Raw genomic sequence first — 16690 nt, 5'->3', positions numbered from 1 at the left:
GCTTTAATTGAATGCATTCTGAACCCAAGCTTACAAACATATAATGATAATAGATAAATTACGTTTTGAATGCAATATGCCAACGACACAAAAGTTCTGGAACTGCTTACATATTTAACATTAAAAAAAATATTTTATTCAATTCTGATCACTAAACTGTGACTTAGTATTTAGTAAACAAATCCAAATCTACTGTGACAGTGGAATAAGACATATCTGAAAAAAACTAGCACACATCAAAATCATTCCCCTTTAGCATTATACATAATGTCTTGAACTAAAAAAACAAGATCATGTTGAAATTCTTTGAGCCTCGCAATATCAAACAGATTGTTCCAATCTTTCTGCTATGAACCCCATCTGACACTCTTTAAGTCCATCAACAAATGTCTGGAAGGCTTGGGGCCCCCTCTTCTGTACTATAAATAGAAGCTGGGTCGCCTTCTCTCTCCTAGTCCTTTGGATTTCAACCTCCTCCTTCATATTTTCTGTCAAGATTGAATGAGAAATAAGAAAGTCCATTAGCTCGTCTACAATAATGTTTTCTAGGAGGAATGTCCAGTTTTTCCTTATGGCTTCCTTGTGTCTGTGTTCCATTGTGGTTGAGGGTTATAGGTGGTCAATACGGGGAAAAAAGGCGATCAAGCACAACCAGTACGTGACAACACCATGGACATATGCATGTATCTTCGAGAGTCAATTCACCAACTTGTCTTCTTCATGCAGGTATTCCAGGTAGATCTCTATTCTTTGTTTTATTAAATATGGTTCCTTAAATATTATTCACAATCTAAAATAAATAAATAGTAATTCTCTAATACCAGACTAAAATGCTTTTCTCACCAATGCTTGCTGATTAGAGAAAAAAAACAACAAAATATGCCCCTCCCCCCCCAAAAAAAATCTCAAACTGAAAAGATCATATAGTGATGTACAGGTATGTTAGGAAAAGGCACCTGGATGGTGTAACCCCCAACATCCCCTTCTAAGATTTTTTTAGTCACTAGGTCCAAGGTTACACCACCTAAATATTTTCGGAGTTATTCCTCTTTGCAAAAGATAGCAAAATAGCGAATATATATATATATATATATATATATATATATATATATATATATATATATATATATATATATATATATATATATATATATTAATCTTTACAAAGAAATAAGCCACATCAGATTACCGTTATCAAAACTTGGTGTGTTTACTTAAAATGCAACTATAATACGTAAGGGGTACAGAACTACTTTAGGAAAAAACGGATAATTTAATACATATATATATATGTATATCATGTATATGTACATGTACATATGTATAGGTCTAGTAAGCATATCACATGAGGAAAAATGTATGGGTTTTTTTTTTCACCCTAAGCATAACATCCAGTTATAATAGACAAACTGGTTTGTATGTAACTCATTTCTTACTCGCAATGATTGTAGTTACTTGCATCAGTTGTTCAAATCCATCTCAGTTTTCGAATTTTATCAGAACATCGTTGAACAGGAAGTAAACACATCATAATAGCCGAGCGCATTGAAGCGATTTTCGTAATCTTCTTTTGTTCCGTTTTTAATATGGCGGCTCGTTGGTCTAGGGGTATGATTCTCGCTTTGGGTGCGAGAGGTCCCGGGTTCAAATCCCGGACGAGCCCTCCGCTCTTTTTTTTTTTTTTTTAAATTTTTGTAGTACATTTAATTTTCAGTTAAATGATATTGTACTATGTGTCTGATGTTTAATGTTACAGAAAAAGATGAAATAGTTTTGTAGGAGAAATCATCAATTAATGCGCAAAGTCAAACGTCAGAAAATACTGTCAACTAGCTGCAGAACTGTCTCTCTTGGACAGAAAATATGGACAACCATACCAGAGAACTGAACTACTGGCAGGTATTGCGTATAGCATAATGCAAAAAATATTACCGAAACGTGGGTGGGGAGAAAGGGGGGGGGGCATATCGCTATAAATCGAATTTGGATGGACATGTAGCTCTCTGGTATAGCCTATCTGTCCATATTTTGTACTTCGCATCACAGGGAGCTAAATGCAGTTCATAAGAGGACTACCTAAGAGACTTGACAGAATATAAAATCTAGAACAGAAATTAACGTACCGAAGGTTTCTTCTCACATGTAAGTTTCTGAATAAATTCTATTTCATAGCTATATAAAAACAGGTCGGCTAATAGAGGAGCACAATTAGTGCCAAACGAATTCCAACAGTTTGTTGGAAGAGCTGGTCTCTGAAGACTAGTTAAATGTTGTCAATGAGGAACTCTAGCATCCTTTTAATATCAACCTCAGAGCCTTCTGTTTAGAATCAGAATGATTTTAAACAAAATAGTTGTTTTGATGAGCAATGACAAGATACGAAAACTTCCGAGTTCCATTTTAATTAAAGATGCAGTTGTCTATGATATCAAAAAATCTAGTTTTTAATTTATGTGTAGAATCAGAGTGACTTTTAACGAAGTAATTTTGTTAATGACCAATCGTTTCTTGTGAAGTCGACTTCCACTTTTATTGAAGAAACAGTTGTATATATATGCTTAAGAAAGCCAAGTTAACCGGGTTTTTCGAAGGAAAAATCCGGTTATTGAAATGGTGAAAATCAGGCGCGTAGCCAGAATAGAAATGATGTGTACGCAGAGAACGGCAGGGGGTTGGGGGGGGGGGGGTCTTGAGCCCCCCCCCCTCCAGTGTTTAAGGGCTCTAGCTGGTCAGGCACGTAATACAGTTTTTGCCAGCCAGGAAAAAATCACAACTTTAAAAATTTTGACTAGGAAGGAGGAAAAAGGAAGATTGTCAAAATTCGAAGTCCTATTTCTTGTGTGCATGTGTTTGTTGAGGGGGAAGGGGGTGTCCAAACCTAATTTTTATTAATACATTACCAAATTACCATGATTTAACAATGGTGCAACAAACAGTGGGGGTCCACCCTTTCAATGTACATTTTCAATAGTAAAAGGTTAGGTTTTGGGAAAAAGAAGGGGGAGGCTCCCCTGATACTAGGTGCCTGCTGGTGAGGGCCCAGAAGCTCCGGAATTTTACCAAATATTTCATTCATTTTCGTGAAATATAAAAATTACGCCAATTAGCTTTTGTTTAGGAATTAAAGACATAGTAATATTTTTTGTTTTAACGAAAATTAATATTCCATGGAAACTAATTCTACATATAACTGAGGCTAAAAATTTAACCGATATATTAATTGGTATCATATAATCATTCCTAACGTTTAAAAACACGTATACAAAATTTCAATTATGAACAAAAAATATCGTATTGTAAATCATACTAGTCAGTAGATGATAGCATTCAACGATGTGGCTGAAATTTAATTTTTCAAAGATCTTTTAAACAATATCAATGTATGATAAAACAATGACAAAATAATGAATGATTTATATGGTTTTGGCGGTTATTTAATAAAAGATTTCAAATTTTATCATACAACCATGATAATTTAAAATTTAAATCGACACAGTATGACACAGAATAATTTGAAACACAATTATTTGTTGGATGGTACTGAGATTTTTTTCTCCGAATAATTCTCTCTTTTTTCTTTTCTTTTTTTTTTCTGAAAATGATGTGTACGCACTTGCGTATTTGCGTATCGGCAGCTACGCGCCTGAAAATGGTGGGCGGGCGCCTGCCAAAAGTGTATCCTGTTTGTTCCGATAACTCCTCCTACAGTTTTCAAGTTAGGAACTTTTTTGTTTTGCAGATCAGTTGAAAAAAATACTGCTTGGATTTTAATTTTTGAGAAAAATACCAGCTTTTGAACTTAGTCTTTTTTTTTTTTTTTTTTTTTTTTTTAAATATTGCGCATAGGGTACTCCTTTTGTCCGGGTTACTCCTCTTACAGTTTTCAAGCTACTGAGGGACTTTTTTGTTTTGCAGATCAATTTCAAAAGAGAAAAATACCAGCTTTCGAGCTTCGTCATTTTTTTCAAAATATTGCATGTAGGGTACTCCATTTGTCTGGATATATCCGTTTTCAAGAACTTTTTATACCCCCTGCAAACGAAATTTAGGGGGGGGGGGGGTATATAGAAATCACCTTGTCCGCCTGTCCGTCCACCTGTCTCTCCGTCTGTCCCTGCAAACTTCTCCGGACTATGCCTTTGTAAATGAGAAACATTGAAATTAAGCTCATACTTAGTACAGAGATTGCTGATGACCCGAAAATGTGTTCAAGACCTTGACCCAAGGTCATTCCAGCAAGTTCAAGGTCACTAGATGAAAAAGTATAAAATTCTTCTCCATGCTAAAATATTGAATTGAAAATCACTGGAAGCTCACACTGAGTACAATGATTGTTATGATCCATGTGTCTTGACCTTGAATTAAAGTCATTCCGACAAGTTCAAGGTAACTAGCAGAAAAAGTATAAAGTTCTTTTTCTGGCTGTAACTTTGTAATGGAGAATCATTGAAAGCTCATACATGTATTTGTTTATGACCTGAGGGTGTGTCATAACCTTGACCAGGTCATTCCAGCAAGTTTAAGGTCATTGGTAAAAAGTGTAAAATTCATAACAGTTTTATAATTTTCTTCGAAAAATACCAGTTCTGTTCACACAAAGAAATCCCGTTTGCTGTCATATTGACAGCTTTTTATTTGTTTTTTAATTCATAAATCGTGAGAAATGGTTGTATAAATTGTAGAAAAATCGTACGTTTAAATAAATTTTCTAAAAGTTCTTTTGAGTTTTTGAGAATCCATATCTGATTTACACCACTTCCAGAATATGCTGTAGCACAGTACGTCTGAAGTTTCTCCTTTACAGCAGTCCATATTTTTGTAAGGAGTTAAGAATGGGGCTTAGAAAGGATACTGAAAGGTCATGATACAGCTTTTCATTACGAAAATAAAATACTTCAAATTGACACTATATACTCAAAAATCAGGTGACCAAAAAAAAAAAAATTAGATAAATTAATAATTAAATAAATGAAATAAATAAAAACAAAGGAGTGTTAAGATTGCTGTGTACTATAAACCGATTACTTTTTATTCAAGCCACACAATAAACATATACTGAGTTGGAAAAACATCGCAATCATCATCGAATGATAAGTAAGCTAAATCTGTCGACATTCTATTAAAGGTCTGACTGCATTTAAGCACAAAAAATGGTACAAATGTAAACGGTATAATGAAAATGCATATTCCTTCTTAAAAACAAATAGTGTACCCAGTCCGTCACGTGACCAAGTTCATCACGTGGTCTATGCTCTGTGGTTTCTAAACATTTTTTTTTCTTCATTTTTTTAAATTGAAACGTTGTTTTTCTTCTAAAACCTGAATAAACTTCTGTCCCCTGTGAAAAATTATATTCATTTCAGTATATCAATGTTCAGTTAGATTGATTGAAACAATGGATAAGACACCTAAATGAATTCGCCACGTTGAAAAACATTCCAAAAACGCTATCAATTGAAAGCGGTTAAAAAAAATCACAATAAACATGCAAGTTCTTAGTCTTGTACAGTCACGCTGACTATCGAAAGTTTAAGTTCCGACGAAACAAAATCGGCTGAGTCTTTTGTTTTCTACTTAAAGGATTGTACAGCACAGACACGTCCCATCGTCCTCTTTAGTAATCAGGGGAGACGACTCTTTAGAGACCTGCTTTCCGTTCGGCTGTTCTGTTACAGCAGCAACGGTTTTCTATCAAGAGAGTTAACAAAAAATAAACACAAAAGCAGACAGAATCAGATACATATTAAGTGAATGAAGAATATTTATTTTGACTTTTTCCATCCAGAATCAACCCTACCATGAAAAAAGTGTTATAACAATTTTGGTCGTAAAAAGGGTGTCCAAAAGTTAACTAACGATCAGTATTGATCTACGGGATAAGTTTAGTTCGGAAATAGATAAACTTACTTGCTCTGTTTCGATGACGACGCCATCAACCTCGGTTTCGTATTTTGTGGTGATGCCATCCTCGACCAGTGTCTGTTTTTCTTCTGTTTCTGTCTTGTCTAGAGTTGTTTCAGGATTTTTAACTTCGCCATTCGCTGGCGTCGCCTTGCCATCCTCTGTTGAAAAACTAGTGCCACCATCCGTCCCATCCTGCGGGGATGAGTCATGTTTCTCTTTAGCCTCGCTTTGGTTTACATCTTCCGTTTCCGGTTCCTTGATTTGCTCTACTTTGTTTTCTCTGATTTCCACAATTTGTTCTTCGGATTCTTCCTTAGTGTTGACTTGTTCTTTTGATTTTTCTTGCAGCTGTCCAACATCTTCCTGTGATTGTTTCTTTTTAAAGAACGGCATCTGTGTGTGTAGAGTATATATTAACTTATTGTAACGCTAATGTTAATGTAGTCTGGATATTTGGATTTATGCCTTATGAAGGCATCAGTCCAATTTTCCAGTTGAGCTGAATCTTTGCCGAGCTTAACGTTGTGCATTAAAGTTTTGAGTGTATAATTGATATAAAAAATATCAAAACAAATGGATATACTCGGGAATATTAGAATACAATGATTTTTAGGAGAAGTGTGTTTTTCCTTTCTTTCCAAGAAAAAAAATTTGGTTATTAATTGATGTGTTACTAGACACTTACATCGTTAGATTCTATCTGTTCTATGTAATCTGTGATGTTTGGAACTGCATATGTATACTGCACAAGGGGACCAAAGTTGATTCCACTCTCCACAAGAGGCGGGATCCCCTCCTCTTCTTCTTCCTCAAGGTCAAGGCCAAGCACGTCTTCAAGGGAGATAATACTGTCACAGAATCCTGACTCGATCAGAGGTTTGGTGTCTTCTTCCACTGACTTCTGTTGGACAACTAACAACAGAAAACAGACAATTCTTGTATGTAAGACAGACACTTTATTCCAAGGCGAATTATTACGTTATAATGTACTTCTACCATTAATCGCGAAAAAGATGTTTGTCGTCTTCAAAAACCTACCTACTTATTCGCAAAAAACACACAAGCCAAAAAATTATAACACAGACTTTATAATCATAAAAATGGCGTCATTCAAAGGATTTGATTTCATTAATCTATTTTTCTCATAGAAAGATCTATTCTTTAGCAAAATCAAGGTATTAAAATGCTTACAATATACCTAATATGACATATTGTAGACAAATATTTAGAGAAATTAACAGAATTAAAAGATTTCGACCTGAATAATCAATTTCATGACTTCTGATTTTGTTTGTTTTTTATGACATGGGGTGTCAAAAAACCAAATTAAGCGCACTCGAACGTTAAACATAGAAAAAAAACTTGGTATGGCCTAAAGGTAAAAGCGATGTAAAAATGATAAATAATGAGCAACAAATTCAAATTCGTAATTTTTTTTTAGATACTTACGTGTATTTTGGAGATTGTTAAGGTGTTTTTTAGATACTTACGTGTATATTGGAGATTGTTGAGTTGTTTGTCCGCCCGTACAGGTAAGACACCTCGCATACAGAGGGAATGTATAAGTATTTACCTTGTACAGTAACAAATGAATAACAACATGGACTGTTCAGTATTACCTGTACAATTCACAAACATTACACGGATACAGATGTTGCCAGGCCGCCGGTTTTTACACATATTTTATTGACGAATTATCAAATTACCAGGTCCAGTGTTTTAGATGTATGTATCTACATAACATTTATATCTGATCAAATGACCCAGGGCTAGGTGTTATCATGTGAAATATAATTCAAATTTAAAAGTTGATTTCTGAACGAAAAAATGATATTTATTTTCAGTATGTAAGCATTATGTATGAACACACAATAATGAATTGTTGAATCTATTCATATTAAATTATATGAACACCATCCTTGATACCTTGCACTCTTTTGTAAAATACTTGTAAATTCTGTATCTATAATCGATATCAACATCCGTTTCTAAATGCAATTTTGGACAAAAAAGGGCAGAGAAAACCGGGACACCTCTAATGAATTATACATCACATCTTATTGTCAACTCCCGTCTCATTTGTCACCTCACATCTCATTTGTCATCTCACATCTCATTTGTCATCTCACATCTCATTCGTTATCTCTCATTTCATTTGTTATCTCACATCTCTTTTGTCATCTCACATCTCATTTGTCATCTCACATCTCATTTGGTATCTCACATCTCATTTGTTATTGTTTTTCATTGAAGGAGCCTCATTATGAAAAAAAGATCATCATCAACAATGTTTTCTATTAAATTCTGCCAGGTATGCTTGACTTCATTTGCTTACTTTTTATTTTGTATCTCTTATTTTAAATATGAAATAATAATGAATGTACAATTAAGATCGACTTATAATCGGCCCTAGGGCCGTTCTCATTATTTCCTAATGACGATGACGTTACCTCTGTTGTTCTTATCCGTCAGGTTGGGGGATCCCTTTCCGACCTCTGACCTCTTTGTTTTCTTCTTTTCTGTTTTAACTAATTAAAAAATCAAAATAATATAATATTAATGTCATACATGTATCTAATATCATTAAATTTGCAAAATAAGTGATAAAAATTATATCAACATGTATTAAAACCATTAAATTAGTTTAAAACATATTTTATTCATATCAATGAAATGGATTGAACAGCAGGCATAAATGCCTATGATCGTTCTCTCCATATAGATCAAGGCACAAATACAGGTACATTTAAACATTGAAAAGAATGTACGAAAAGTAGATTATCAATTGGTACATATTTAAATGAATCCAGAGAGAGAGAGAGAGAGAGAGAGAGAGAGAGAGAGAGAGAGAGAGAGAGAGAGAATTAACAAATGAAGAAAAAACAACAATATACAAGTATTTTCAAATATTAAACTTTCAGCTAGATACACGTAACACAGAATAACAATAGATAAAGCGAACTACTAGTATATCTTATAGTTAAGGGTCATTCTTCGTCTGATAAGAGAGATAACTCTCACTGAGGAAAATTTTCTTTATGAGCTCAAGTTCAAAGCCCGAAATGACTATTATTCCTTTGTAACCATGAACCATTATTGGTTATTTTGTTTGTTTGTTTGTGTTTACCATGTTTGGTTCGTTTCTTTTTCCTGTTTCTCCTCCGACCCCCTACAAATATCCCACGATCCTCAGATTCAACAAGAACTGCTGAATTAATGGCATTTTGTATTTTCACTTTCAGGGCACTTCGCATATCTCCAACAGTAGGATGGCAGGCGAGGTTGTTAGAATAGCATGGTGTCCCTGAAAATAGCCGCAGAATAATGATTGGATGTTAGAATAGCATGGTGTTCCTGAAAATAGCCGTAGAATAATGATTGGATTTTAGAATAGCATGATGTCCCTGAAAATAGCCGCAGAATAATGATTGGATGTTAGAATAGCATGGTGTCCCTGAAAATAGCCGTAGAATAATGATTGGATGCTAGGATAGCTTGGAGTTCGTAGTAGTTATTCCATATAATACTGTTGGTTATGTACAGATAACCCACACTTTTAACATATCTATGGTACAACTGAAAATAGCCGCAGTATAAAATCAAGAGTTTTAAAGACCTTTTCTCCGCTTGTAAGGACTAGCGTGTGTTCCTGACAAAGCAACGAGGTAATGTTGGCTTTTATTTCTTCGATTTCCAAAAAGTGCTTACTACAAGACAATTAATTCTATTCTTTTTTAAGACTGTGTCCATATGAACTACTTATACAGGGTTATTTTCGCCCCGTGTTGTTTTCGCGCTAACATACTTGCTAATAATTTTGCCCTGTTTTAAATTCGCCCAGTCACAATTCTGTTTTAGAAGTTATACTGTGTTTTTTAAATTCGCTTACCAGTGAGTAGGGCGAAAGGGGCGAAAATAAAACGGGGGGGGGGGGGGATTTTCCCAGTGTACAATAGTTTTAGGGGCAGATTCGTCCTTTTAAGTTCAGAGGTATTGAGGTATTGTTATTTATATATGAGGTACTTTTCATGATATTCTTACTTTTGAATGAATTTTCTACACGCCCAAAATTATGTAACTTCCATCAAAAATTCTAAATCCGTTGTTCTGATTCCAAGGACATGACTGAGCTAAAATGATGATGGTTTTTTTTTTCTTCGTCGAGATCTGTAGTATTGACACTGTATGAACTTGGGTTTATTACCTCCAAATTCAATGCACTTTTTTCTTTGCTAAACCATATAAAGTGTAATGAAGAAAATACCCCGGTTAAACCCAAGAATCATAATAAATTAAGAGGAAAACACAAAACACACTAAATTTATTCAACAAGCCACGTGTAAATTGCTTATTATCCTCATAGCGCACGTGCAGTTCGTGTGTATTGTCTTATGCATACGCTAAATAGATTCACAGGCTTGGAATGCGGCGTGGTTCGCACATGTTGCCAAAATGTATTACTAAGTTCATTCCATGAAAAAAAAAAAAATCAGAAAGTGCAGCACAAGTCTTAGTATTAGTCATACGGCAACAGAAACTCAATCGGTTCATTTGAATTTGAAGTAGAAATAAAACGATTAAAAATTAAAATCTTTTTTTTTTTTAAATTTTGCAAACAAGAATAACCATAAATATGTATATAACATAATAATGTTAAATGAGGGTAGTTATATTGCAGATCAACAAAATAGCATTTAACAAACAAGATTGGTCAATAAATTGAAAATGATAATTGGGAAAATGTAACCATGTGCCTAGTAAGCATGGGCGGTATAACCATTTTCAAAGAGAACATGTCATTCACAGCCAATTCTTGATATTGTAGGTTAGCTATCCTATGGGGAACTAGAAATGCCAGCTTAATTATGAAAACTACTTATCACTTAGTATAAAATAATTAAGTGAAACTTACCAGTAAATGGACGACTTATCTTGTGAACTAAGGAAAAGAATTCCGTATTATAGCGATCTTGCAGTAAAGTCCGTAATCGGAGCTCGTTCATCTTCGGAATCTCTCGGGTTTCTCGATTCTGGCTTAATACTTTTAATCATTGTTGTAATATACGGATCAGAATCCACAGAAAGCAGGCTTTATTAGATATGAAGTAAGAAAATCCTACATCATCTTGGAGGTGAAGTCATTTATGAGAAATAGTTGACATCAAACACGGAACTGACCACAGATTCTTGAGGACAGGGGATCCCTTCCAATATAGACCCCCGGGCCTTTTCTAATTTTTTTTCTCATAAATCATCTATGGATGACAAATTTGTGCTTAAACAAACATTTTATAAAAATTACTACCACACTCTATAATATATAAATTGATTTATATGGAGAGAGTGGGGTAGATTTCATAATATGTTTGTTTTAGGTAATTTTTCGAATTGTTGATATAAATTATATCACAAATGTGTCATTGAAAGATAATTTCAGAGAAAAGAAATCGAAAATGTCCGGTGATCTATATCGAAGGGGGTGGGGGTCATGTCCTCAAGCACATGTGAAATTGACGCATGAATATTAATTGTTAAATTTTAAGAGCCTTAGTATGTCGGTACCGGGTGGAGGGGGATTCCAAACTCTATACTTGGAAATATTTCAATAAATATTAAAATATTTAAATTAAACCAATTTACCAGAGATAAGGAATGATGGGTAAATAGATTAGAACTTAATTGTCTAAATGAGTCCCACCTTTAAAGAGGAAAATACTTCTGAATATTTGATGTAAAAATTAAAAAGAACGCAAATCACATCACACTCATTAAATTTATTTAAGTATTGTGAACTATTGTGAGTAATTATTTTACGAGAGAGAGAGAGAGAGAGACGCAGATCTATGCAATTAAAACATGTAAAATGTAACTCTCCTGTGTTCTCGACATTTACAGTTACAATGTACAATTAAACACACATACAAACATTGATAATGATTTTGTAATTTTATCCTGATAAGCTACGCTATAAGTCACTTGTTTGTATGCTAGAATTTCACATCAATAGTACCTTATTATTGTTCTGTTGAAGCGAACATCTTTCTCTTTTGTATTATTGTGTCAGGATGAAAAATGTGAAGCACCGTCAATAATTAAAACAATATACAGTATATTATATACCGGTAAGTAAGACTTCGCATCTCAATAATTATATACACTATATATATATATATATACCGTAAGTCTAAACAATACACAGACCCGTTTATTATGCCTCTGTAAGTTTTTTCTTTATAAAAATATGATGAATAAAGGTGCTATTTTTTTTAAACAGCCCGAAGCGTGGAATAGTTTTTGTGCTATTTGCCCATGGTGAAATAGTCATCGAACTATTCACCCACAACATTCCATTTCCCTCGCATTTCATCTCGGAACTCTTCTGGTTTTATCCAGATCGTAATTAATGTGAGGCAAGTAAAGTCTTTTTCGGTAAAATAAAACACCTATTTACTGACTATTCGGACAAAAGCAAGTTTATTTTCCACCTCGACAGCAACTATTTTCCTCGACTGCGCCTCGGGAAATAGTTGCTGTTTTGGGGGAAAATATACTTGCTATTGTCATAACCAATAAATAGGTGTATAATAGGCCTACTTCTTTGGCGAAAAAAAAGTAAATCGTACAATGATTATGATATACACATCTTCTTCGAGGATGAAAGTTGGTTACCAAAATCTGGACACATCTTACATTCAAGGTAACTAAGGTACATGTACACCATGTACAATCTTCAAAGTCGAACCTTACACACTACATTAGTTTAGGACTTCAATTACATTTAAAAAACAAAATCTGGAGTCAGTATGAATTTTTCTTTGCTTCGCATATCTTTGCTGTTATATTCAGTATCAGTTATATTCAGTATCCTTTGATCTCCTATAGATTCCTTTGAATTCTTCAGCATTCTGTTATTCGCTTTCCTTGTTTTCCAACCCTACTGTTTCCTGGGGAATAAGTTCATTGTCTGTGCTAACTGTTCCCTGGTTTTCTCCTGTATGTACGGGACAATAACGATAACCCCTCTGTCTCATTCTTTCATCACATAGCTCCTGAAATCTTGCACGTATTTTTCTTAATTTTTCCCTAAAATTGATAGCTTTACAACGTGAAATGATGCTACATCTGAAAATAATCATAGCTGGTATCAGTAGAATGACAGTTGTCGACAATAATATGATAGAAAATCCAAGTAAAAAATCATTAACAATGCAATTTAGGCGGAATCTTCTCCACGATTCATCTCTAAATAGCTCCTGGAAGGTTTTTTGTTCTCCAGAATTCGTGAATCTGCAAAACATTTTATTCAAATCAGCAATCTTGTCTTTAATTCTCCATATGGCAGTTAGCGAGTCCTTTTTATAACAATAACAACTGTACCAATCAGATTCAAGGTACATTTGAGAGACATGAAGGGTACGAAAGGGCTCCAAATTAAAGTCATCAATATCCCAGTCGTTGTTAAATTGACGCATATATAATCTGCTTATATTAGACAGAACTTGAAATGCCGCTAAAACGTCGGAGCTGATGTCATTATTATCCATTAAAATTGTGATGGATAAATTTCTCTGGAAAACAAAACAGTTCCGTGGAATATTTGATATATAATTGTCTGAAATATCAATTTGATTTAAATTTTGAAGAGAATGTAAGATATTTTCTCTAACAGAACTAGAGACAACAATGACATCACTTTTCCTAGCTGTTAAAGTCTTAAGCGATGTTAATTTCTGTAAAGACAGAAAATTCGCATTTAACGTGCAATAGGACGCATCCATCTCAATTAGGGAGGGGAAATCCAGACTGACAAATGTCGAGCGGGCTCTATACTGGATATCAAATTCTGTCCTAGAAATGTTCAGAAACTTTAAATTTATTGCACGAACAACTATATTTGTTTCCTGTGTTCGGATATCAGCTGCATTTGAAATATCTAAGTATTCTAGTGTCTGAGGAAGAAGAATATGATAAGGATCCCGTCTTCTGTTCCGCATTACACGACGTTTATAAACTCGATCATTGTACGTCGAATAACCCCGATTTCTAGAATTTGAAACATCTGCATTTTGACAACAAATCTTGATCACTTTTATGTTCGGCGTAAAGAGTATTAGTGTCATCCACAATCTGTAATTTGAGGAAAACTGTATATTGTTGGATGACAAGTCAAGGACTTGGAGACAACTTTGAAACTTTCCAAGCGGAAGCTTAAAATTTATCCCTTCTATGTCATTATTTCGCAAAATAAGCTCCTTTATACATATATTTCTGAGGTATTCAACATCAGAATCAGTAATAATTACAGATGTCTCAAAGTACACATCGTGATTATTTGAAGAATGAAAATATTCCAAGTCTTTACCCTGAAGACATTTCAAGGTACGTAAAATTCTTTTTATGTTGCAGCTCATACCGAATGAAACTAACAATCCTTTCAGGTAAGGGAACGAACAAAAGAGCTCCTCACTAAGATCCTCACAGAAATCAGCTACATGGTTAAACAAATCTAAATCCAAGTAGAATATGGGTGAATTACGTAGACCTTGAAACGAGGAATTCGTTAGGGTGATTAATCCTTGTGGTACAAATTTTATATGACCCAGTTGTTTTAGCGAAAGAAACTTTTCTCCAAATATAAATCCCGGAAATATATCAATTGTCAGATTACCCAGCGATTCCAGTTTGGAGATTTCATCGTCCGGGTAGGATTTAAAGGAATTATTGTTGATATACAATATTCTGAGATGAGTAAGGTTATTGAAAGCACCACTGGATATTGATGCATGTTCAAGTTCGCAGCTCGAAATGTCAAGTTCTTTTAGCTCTAATCCCACGAAAGCATTTGCCTCAATAGTTTTTATTCTATTATTATTCATCCATAAAATTTCTACTTCAGGAGTCAGGTTTGTAAATGTGTCCTTCCGTATCCGTCTCAGATTATTGTGTGACATATCCACTGCTGTGATATTTCTGGAAGTTGGAATTGCAGGGATATAATCCAAGTTCTGATGGCTGCAATTCCAAAGAAACCCATTTTGTATCACATCGTTCCGAAATGGCGTTAATTTGCAGCCAATATCTTTACTCCACACACCTACAAACATAGAGTCATATAGTCAGATTGATAGTTTAAACACGATACAATCATTAAAACATTTCCAAACGTTTTATTGTAATAAGTTCATTTGACTTTTTATATTTATTAATGAAAATGTGACAGACTCATGTTTTCATTTATCATGCATACATTGTATGTGCATAGGAATGTATATTGCATAATTATGCATTTATTCATAAACTTATTATATATATATTTTTTTATTTGCAGCACACTTCTACAACTGAAGTATATAATTATTCATTTAACCTGTAGTTAAGTGTATTGATTTTTAAATTGATATTTTCAAGAAAAGTCCAGAGTTAGCCTTAAGGCTCTAATTATATTCTGGCCATGGTAATTATATATATTTTAATTTCATCGGTTTTTTTTTAATTTGTCTTATGCTCTCGGATTGGTTTTTGTTTTTCCTCACAGAGTTTGCTTTGTGTTTTGGGCAATACGTGCTTGGTTGTTGAAGGTAATGGACATATAGTTTTGTCATTGAGTTTTCCAGACTTATACAATTTAAATTAGACATTGACCTTGAGAAAATATTTCTACATGGTAAGTAATTCTTTAATACTAATAGTTATTATATTCTAATTTTATTAGATGTGGAATCATGCCTTATAATCGTGATTGACTTCATTTAAGAAATGTTTTAGTTTCATCTTTTCGTTTTCATTACAAGCAAAAATATCTAACTTAAAAGGGTGACTTGATCTGAATTAAAAAAAGAAAAGAAAAAAGAAATAAAGGATATATATCGGAGGGGGGGGGGGGGTGTCGTCGGGTTTGTTCCCGTTTTTCTCACATTAGAAATCTCGGTGGAACCTCACTATTTTTAAGAGTTTTTGTTTGACCTCTATTTTCAACATCTAGCCAGTAAGATACCTCCACCCCAAATAGTTCAATCTGAAATACAAGAAACAAGGCTCATGTTCTTGTCTGAGAAAGACCCCTTGCTTTTGACTTTGAATTGTAAATTTAGTTTGTCCTACAGATTGTTTTGTGTTGTATAACCACAAATATTTACATTTGCTGTGTTGTTTTTTTTACTAATCCAACAGTGAAATTGATTTGAATGCCAACAGTGAAATTGATTTGAATGCCATTTTCGTATATACTCACGCGTAGAAATATGCACGGAAAAACTCGCGCTGAAATGACGTCATAATGAGGCTACAGAGACGTTCATAAAAATGTAACGATATAGGGCAGCGAATAATTCAATCATTGGGTATATTTTTGGTGCTTTCAAACATGTAAAATATAAATATAACGAATGTTTTAAGTTTAGTGTGAATTATTGGTGTGTAAATCACACTGACTTGCATGTAGGCATATTTTTCATGAAGCGCTAGCAAAACTTAAAAACATTCCTTAATAAAAGAAGTAATTAAAATATCTGTCTTTTTAATCACAACATTCGTATATAATGATGAAGTATATGAGTAACTGTTTTATACCTTATAGCTTAATCACAAGAATTTGATTATTTACAGCAATTACTATAGTACCTTGAGATGTACTACTTACACGAGAAAAGGATACCGACTAGAAGTTGCGTGTTGATAAACAGGGCGGCCATCTTTGTTGTAATTTTTATTTCTTTACTACCTTGTTGTCATCTCTCTCTTACGTTTGAAACCCGGATGTGAATTAGCTATTCCACCTAAAAATAAC

General features: G+C 33.9%; 2 protein-coding genes and 1 non-coding gene across 3 annotated transcripts; 1 reads left to right on the top strand and 2 right to left on the bottom strand.

Moving 5' to 3' along the window:
• Positions 1-1591: 1591 nt before the first annotated feature.
• Trnap-ugg (transfer RNA proline (anticodon UGG)) lies at positions 1592-1663 on the top strand. Its single transcript has one exon. It is a non-coding gene; the product is annotated as a tRNA-Pro (tRNA).
• A 3331-nt stretch (positions 1664-4994) lies between these two features.
• On the bottom strand, positions 4995-10931 carry LOC133195468 (uncharacterized). Its single transcript, XM_061331319.1, has 6 exons — positions 10817-10931; positions 9032-9208; positions 8355-8432; positions 6590-6816; positions 5908-6297; positions 4995-5688 (listed from the first exon to the last, which is right to left on the bottom strand). The coding sequence occupies exons 1-6, from the start codon at positions 10905-10907 to the stop codon at positions 5575-5577; spliced, it is 1077 nt and encodes a 358-aa protein (XP_061187303.1). The 5' UTR covers positions 10908-10931; the 3' UTR covers positions 4995-5574.
• Positions 10932-13117: 2186 nt separating this feature from the next.
• LOC133195988 (uncharacterized) lies at positions 13118-16690 on the bottom strand. The gene is made up of 3 exons (XM_061331976.1): positions 16544-16690; positions 13322-14998; positions 13118-13191 (listed from the first exon to the last, which is right to left on the bottom strand). Exons 1-3 carry the CDS (start codon positions 16593-16595, stop codon positions 13118-13120), a joined length of 1803 nt encoding a protein of 600 aa, XP_061187960.1. The 5' UTR covers positions 16596-16690.

This window comes from Saccostrea echinata, unplaced genomic scaffold (genome assembly GCF_033153115.1).
Source record: "Saccostrea echinata isolate AGI-Se365-2 ecotype Australia unplaced genomic scaffold, CSIRO_AGI_Sech_v1 ptg000029l, whole genome shotgun sequence".
Lineage (NCBI taxonomy): Eukaryota > Metazoa > Mollusca > Bivalvia > Ostreida > Ostreidae > Saccostrea > Saccostrea echinata.
Note: the sequence above shows the minus strand (reverse complement) of the source record. Positions and strands in the feature narration are given on the sequence as shown.